Consider the following 7,500-nt stretch of genomic DNA (forward strand, 5'->3'; position numbering starts at 1 on the left):
ACCAGGACATAATTAGAATTGAAAAGGTTAAAACAGACGAAATACCGTTAAGCATTTCGCTCGGTGTGCTGACGATACTGCCAGCTCGGTGCCATACCATCATTCATATCTTATTAAAAAGAGAATACATGTTTGGTTTTACTTCAGTTGCATTCTTCCCGAGGGTGTAATTTCGAGATTTGTCTTTGTAAGGGGACAACGAAAGAAAACGGAATTTTTACTATTCAAGTTTTACGCACACACACACACACACACACACACACACACACACACACACACACACACACACACATGTAGCTTGCGAGAAACTCCGAGTAATCTACTCAGCGTTCCCAAATCAACAGCAATCCCAAACGGCCATTTATAAAATTCCCTTCGCTATGAAATATTTGGAGGGTGTTGTTTTTTTATTATTATATTGTGTTATTAAAATCGGGAGAAGCAGAAAAAGTGCTGGACAATCGGGTAGAAGAGGCCAAAGACAAACTTACGTCCAAATACTACAGGATTCGGAGGTTCAATTACTACAGGATTCGGAAGTTCAAATATTGCAGGATTCGGAGGCTGGGAGTCACACACCTTACAAGATTTCTTACAGTTAGTATACATGTAGTTATGGTCCTTTCCACATTCTCCGATGCCGGCCCAATAAGGACACTGTTCGTTTTGATCAAGACAATCTGAAATCGTTCACAACAACAACAGCCATGACAATAATTCTGATAATAACAACAACAACAAAAACAACAACAACAAGAATAATAATGATAAATGCACTGATGCGATACCAACATTGAGTCATACTTTTCTTTTCTACTGTAGGCAGAAGGCGCGAAAGTTTGGAGAGGCGCCCAGTGGATTAGATCGACGCCAGAACGCAACTGGGACTTAATTTATCGGCCCGGAAAGGATGAAAGGCAAAGTCGACCTCAACAGAGTTTGAACTCAGAGCGGGAAGACAGACGAAATACCGCTAAGCATTTCATCCGGCGTGCTAACGTTTCTGCCAGTTCGCCGCCTTAACGTTCAGACATCCTTTAACATGTCTTCTCGTTCATTCGCCCCAGGACGCTGGGTGTGTCTCGGCGAGTGATTGTAACAAACATGCAGGTTAAAAGGAAATAATAATAATAATAATGATAATAATAATGATAATAATAACAATAATAATAATAATAATAATAATAATAATAATAATAATAATAATAATGATAATGATAATAATAATAATAATAATAATAATAATAATGATAATAATAATGATAATGATAATAATAATAATAATAATAATAATAATAATAATAATGATAATGATAATAATAATAATAATAATAATAATAATAATAATAATGATAATAATAATAATAATAATAATAATAAATTGACCAAATTAAGCAAGCAGTAAAGGATAAAAAGAATGAAACTGCAGCTAAAGAAGATACTACAGAGGAAATAATTATAAACCAGCCCAAGGCTGATGAAAATACAGTAATAATTGAAAGAGTTAAGGTAACTGATAGGCAAAATAAAATACTCTCTGAACCAACCATAAACACTAAGGCAGGTGAAAATCAAATAGATGAAGGAAGTCATACAGAAATCGACGCAACAGAACTACATGATCTAAAAAATCAAATCATGATTGAATGGCTGAAAATTAAAGAAACTAGTATGAATGAACGCGACACTCTCCCCAAAATTCGCAATTCTAACCAAAACCTGAAAATAATTGGTAAAATCCGCCTTGCACTTAAGGATATAATTTCAGCTAATGATGTTGATATTACAGATCTCAACCACCTGTACTATGCATCCGCAAGAATCTCAACGATTCTATGTGGTGAAAAGATTAGAAAAAGACAACACTCCCACAAAAAGCCTTCTTGGCAAGAACGCATTCAACACCAAATTAAGCTGCTTAGATCTGACATAGAATGTTTGAAAAACCTTAAATTTGACAAGAGTATCAAACCTACAAAGACCCAAAAACTAAAGAAAAAATATAACATGAAAACCATAGTTGACATTGATGCCACCATAGAAACCATCAAGCAAAAGGTATGTGCTAAAGCTGCCCGCATAGCAAGGTATGAAAAGCGTGTTAAATTCTTCCGAGATAATAACATGTTCAAAAATAACCCCAAAAATTTCTACAGGAAGATAGGGAAAACACCAGTAACAATAAAGTCTGTCCCATCAAAAGAAGAAGTGCAAGAATTTTGGAATAAAATCTGGGCAGAAGATAAAACACACAATGAAAAGGCCCCTTGGATTGATAGAATAGCTACAGACCTAGACTCCTTAGAGGAGCAAAAGTGGGAGGGGGTCAGGGTAGAAGATATAAGATCTGCTCTCAGGAGGTCAAGCAAATGGAAGTCTCCAGGAAAGGATAAAATTCCTAACTTCTGGTTGAATGCCTTCCCAGAAAGCCATGAACTGCTAACAAAACTTTACAACGATGTTTTGCAAAATCCTAGTTTGATGCCCTCTTGGCTAGTTAATGGTTTAACATTCCTGCTTCCAAAAAATGAGGAAACAAACGAACCAAAAAATTATCGCCCCATAACCTGCTTAACAACAATGTATAAGACGCTAACATCTGTCCTAACCGAGTACACCTATAGTTTTTTAATAGAAAGTAGCATATTCCCTAATGAGCAAAAGGGATGTAAACGTGGATCTTATGGTTGTAAAGATCAGCTACTCATCAATAAGATGATCTTAGAAGATTGTCACAAGCGACACAAAAACTTGTCAATAGCCTGGATAGACTATAAAAAGGCCTTTGATAGCCTACCACATAGCTGGATTAGGAAATGTCTGGAAATGTATAAAATAGCTCCTACTCTGCGAAACTTTTTATCTGTAAGTATGAGATCATGGAGAACCACACTGATGTTGAACAATGACAATGAATCTCTAAATGCTGGAGATGTAAGAATTTCATGTGGCATTTTCCAGGGTGACTCACTATCACCACTCCTCTTCTGTCTAGCCCTAATACCGCTCTCAAAATTGCTCAATGATGCACAGTATGGTTATAAAATATTTGATAAAAATATAAATCATCTCATTTACATGGATGATTTAAAGCTCTTTGCAAAAAATGACCAACAACTCAAAGGCCTACTAGCGATTGTTAAACAATTCAGTGATGACATCAGGATGCAATTTGGCCTTGATAAATGTGCAAAAGCTATCTTTATCAAAGGAAAAATGACAAATACATCTAATGTGAACCTTGACCAGCAAAATGTCATAAAAGAGTTAGAACCAGCGGAGAGCTACAAATACCTAGGGGTAATTGAAGGGGACAATATCAAGCACTCAGTGATGAGGGAAAGGATCAGAAGAGAATGTTATCGCAGGGTGAGAGCAATACTGAAGACAGAGCTGAACGCGAGAAACAGGATCGAAGCGATCAATGCTCTAGCCATACCAGTCGTGACTTACAGTTTCAACATCGTTAACTGGTCAATTACTGAAATATGTAATGTTGACAGAAAAATACGAAAACTGTTGACAATGCATAGAATGCACCACCCTAAGGCAGATATAGAACGTCTTTATCTGCCAAGAAAAGAGGGAGGTCGAGGACTACTACAGCTGGCATTATCAATGAAGGTAGCCACAATTGGCCTAGACACCTATATGAAAAACTCTGAGGACTGGATGCTAAAACTTGTCTTAAAATATGAAAGCAAGAAAGCATCTTACTCAGTAACAAAACAGGCAAAGGAATATCTAAGTGAATTCCAATTGCAACAAATTCAAGAATTAGACGAACTAGAAACACCTACAGAAAAAGCTAAGCGCTTGAAAACCCGTGCTAAAATTGCTGCCTTAGCTATTATGACTGAAAAATGGCATGGAAAACCTCTCAATGGCAAATACCCAAAGAGAGCGAATAATGCAGATATTGACAAAGCCCTTACCCACCAATGGTTAATGGCCTCTGGATTGAAATCAGAAACAGAGGGGTTTATCATAGCAGCCCAAGATCAATGCCTACCTACAAAGAACTACCAGGCCAACATATTAAAGAACGGCAGCTCCCCATTATGTCGTATATGCCAACAACAAAATGAGACCATCGATCATGTTGTCTCCATGTGCAGTCTGCTTGCGCCTACAGAGTATCTCAACAGGCATGATAGAGCTGCACAATATATTCACTGGGTAATATGCAAAAACCTGGACTTGCCCCATGATAAAAACTGGTGGGAACACAAACCACCCCCAGTACTTGAAAATGATCACATTGCACTCCTCTGGAACTTCACCATTCAAACTGACAGAAAGATAGACGCAAATAGGCCAGACATCATACTGAAAGACTTCAGACAAAAATCATGCCTCCTCATTGATATGACTGTCCCAATTGATATAAACGTATCTGTCAAGACCTACCAAAAACTGAGCAAATATAAAGATCTTGAAATAGAAATTAGCAAAATGTGGAATCTGAAGACGAAAACAATACCTATTGTCATAGGTGCCCTGGGAATGACAGCGAAACGGGCTGATTACTACCTAGCTCAGATACCAGGAAACCCCAAAATGGCTGAAGTCCAAAAGATAGTGCTCATGGGAACTGCCCATATCCTACGTAAAATACTGTCTATGTGATCTCAAATTTTAAAGCAAACATAATTTTCTTATGGTTTCTTAAACATTCACTTGAACAAAACTGTACAAATCCAAATATATGGTACCCTAGGCATAACACCTACATGAACTTCTAACTTGTTGTCTCTTGAGGTCTCTGGGTGAGACTTGGATCCAACTTGTACAAATGCAAAACAAAAGTCAAACATAAAATAATAATAATAATAATAATAATAATGATAATAATAATGATAATGATAATAATAATAATGATAATAATAATGATAATGATAATAATAATAATAATGATAATAATAATAATAATAATAATAATAATAATAATAATAATAATAATAATAATAATAATAATAATAATAATAATGATAATAATAATGATAATGATAATAATAATAATAATAATATGATAATAATAATGATAATAATAATAATGATAATAATAATAATAATAGTGTGGGAACTAGAGAGGCAAGACATGTTATGAGAGCAAATAAGGACAATGTTCTATCTCCTCTCTATCCAAGACAGTCTGAAATCGACCAGAACAACAGGAATAACAATAATATTGATAACAACAACAACAACAACAATAATAATAATGATAAAGATAAATGCCCTGATGCAGTACCAACATTCAATCATACATTTCTTTCTATTCAAGGCACAGCTCTGCAGGTTGCAAAGCGCTACGCATGCCAGCCCGCCACGCATGCGATCCACCGCGTATGGCTTCTGATTTTAGCATAAGGCCCGTAATTTCGACGGTTGGGATAAATCAATTACATCGACTCGAGAATTCAGTTGGTAGTTACTTTGACGACGCCGAATGGATGAAAGCAATATGAAACCAGGACATAATTAGAATTGAAAAGGTTAAAACAGACGAAATACCGTTAAGCATTTCGCTCGGTGTGCTGACGATACTGCCAGCTCGGTGCCATACCATCATTCATATCTTATTAAAAAGGGAATACATGTTTGGTTTTACTTCAGTTGCATTCTTCCCGAGGGTGTAATTTCGAGAAACTCCGAGTAATCTACTCAGCGTTCCCAAATCAACAGCAATCCCAAACGGCCATTTATAAAATTCCCTTCGCTATGAAATATTTGGAGGGTGTTGTTTTTTTATTATTATATTGTGTTATTAAAATCGGGAGAAGCAGAAAAAGTGCAGGACAATCGGGTAGAAGAGGCCAAAGACAAACTTACGTCCAAATACTACAGGATTCGGAGGTTCAATTACTACAGGATTCGGAAGTTCAAATACTGCAGGATTCGGAGGTTCAATTACTACAGGATTCGGAAGTTCAAATATTGCAGGATTCGGAGGCTGGGAGTCACACACCTTACAAGATTTCTTACAGTTAGTATACATGTAGTTATGGTCCTTTCCACATTCTCCGATGCCGGCCCAATAAGGACACTGTTCGTTTTGATCAAGACAATCTGAAATCGTTCACAACAACAACAGCCATGACAATAATTCTGATAACAACAACAACAAAAACAACAACAACAAGAATAATAATGATAAATGCACTGATGCGATACCAACATTGAGTCATACTTTTCTTTCCTACTGTAGGCAGAAGGCGCGAAAGTTTTGGAGAGGCGCCCAGTGGATTAGATCGACGCCAGAACGCAACTGGGACTTAATTTATCGGCCCGGAAAGGATGAAAGGCAAAGTCGACCTCAACAGAGTTTGAACTCAGAGCGGGAAGACAGACGAAATACCGCTAAGCATTTCATCCGGCGTGCTAACGTTTCTGCCAGTTCGCCGCCTTAACGTTCAGACATCTTTTAACATGTCTTCTCGTTCATTCGCCCCAGGACGCTGGGTGTGTCTCGGTGAGTGATTGTAACAAACATGCAGGTTAAAAGGAAATAATAATAATAATAATGATAATAATAATGATTATGATATTAATAATAATAATAATAATAATAATAATAATAATAATAATATTAATAATAATAATAATAATAATAATAATAATAATAACAGCAACAAACAACCTTTTTTCAGGGATCTTTTGAGCGGGATAGGCTCCTCGACATGAAGAAAATTCTAACTGGTCCCCACCTGCAAGGTCATGCGCTGTTTATCTTGATATGAGATCACCATGTCGCACGCATATGGTTGTGATGCATGTGCCTGGTGTACCCTTATCAGACGGGTAGTCATGATGGGTATATTGGGCTTCGTATATTTTACCCCAGTGTCACTTTGATGGCATGCACTGCTCCCTCACTCAATACTACTACTACTACTACTACTACTACTACTACTACTACTACTAACAATCCCTTTTGCTATAGGAACAAAGCCTGAAATTTGGTGGGAGGGGGCTAGCCGATTACATCAACCCAGTGTTTCACTGGTACTTAATTTACCGACCCTGAAAGGATGAAAGGTAAAGTCGACCTCGATGGATTTTGAACTCAGAACGTTTGGACAGATGAAATACCACTAAGCACGAAAAGGCCATAGGAAAGGTTCTCTCATAGTAAATAATACAGTATCCTTTGTTCTAACATAACATCCACTTCTAAGTGGGGATAAATATTACCTTTGGGTGATAATACTTCTTGTGTCTTTATTAATTGTACAATACTTAATTACTATACAATATTTAATTTAATATACAATGCTTAATTATTATACAGTACTTACTGTGTATTTGCAATCCAAAAGAAATTCCTCCGTGAAGCCAGCGACGAAAACGATGTCCGGCAACTTGTTTCTTTTCCCTTTGACTTTCTCCACTTTGGCTTCTGTTGAAAATAGAAGCAAAATTTTTGTTAAGTACAACAACGATGTGGAATATATTTAGAACATTTATAAGCGGCCTCCTACATATTCCGGATACCTT

General features: G+C 36.6%; 1 protein-coding gene across 1 annotated transcript in view; it reads right to left on the minus strand.

Annotated features, from left to right (window-relative positions):
* Positions 1 to 7,500, minus strand: part of LOC106871202 (uncharacterized) — a 42,126-nt gene that overhangs the window by 4,291 nt on the left and 30,335 nt on the right. The window contains exons 19-21 of the mRNA XM_089340737.1: positions 7,302 to 7,402; positions 5,836 to 6,072; positions 492 to 680 (exon numbers count right to left, since the gene is read on the minus strand). Of these exons, the coding sequence (XP_089196863.1) occupies positions 492 to 680; positions 5,836 to 6,072; positions 7,302 to 7,402 (527 nt within the window). The remainder of the gene's footprint in view (positions 1 to 491; positions 681 to 5,835; positions 6,073 to 7,301; positions 7,403 to 7,500) is intronic.

The sequence above is a fragment of the Octopus bimaculoides genome, chromosome 23, assembly GCF_046866305.1.
Source record: "Octopus bimaculoides isolate indiv1 chromosome 23, ASM4686630v1, whole genome shotgun sequence".
Lineage (NCBI taxonomy): Eukaryota > Metazoa > Mollusca > Cephalopoda > Octopoda > Octopodidae > Octopus > Octopus bimaculoides.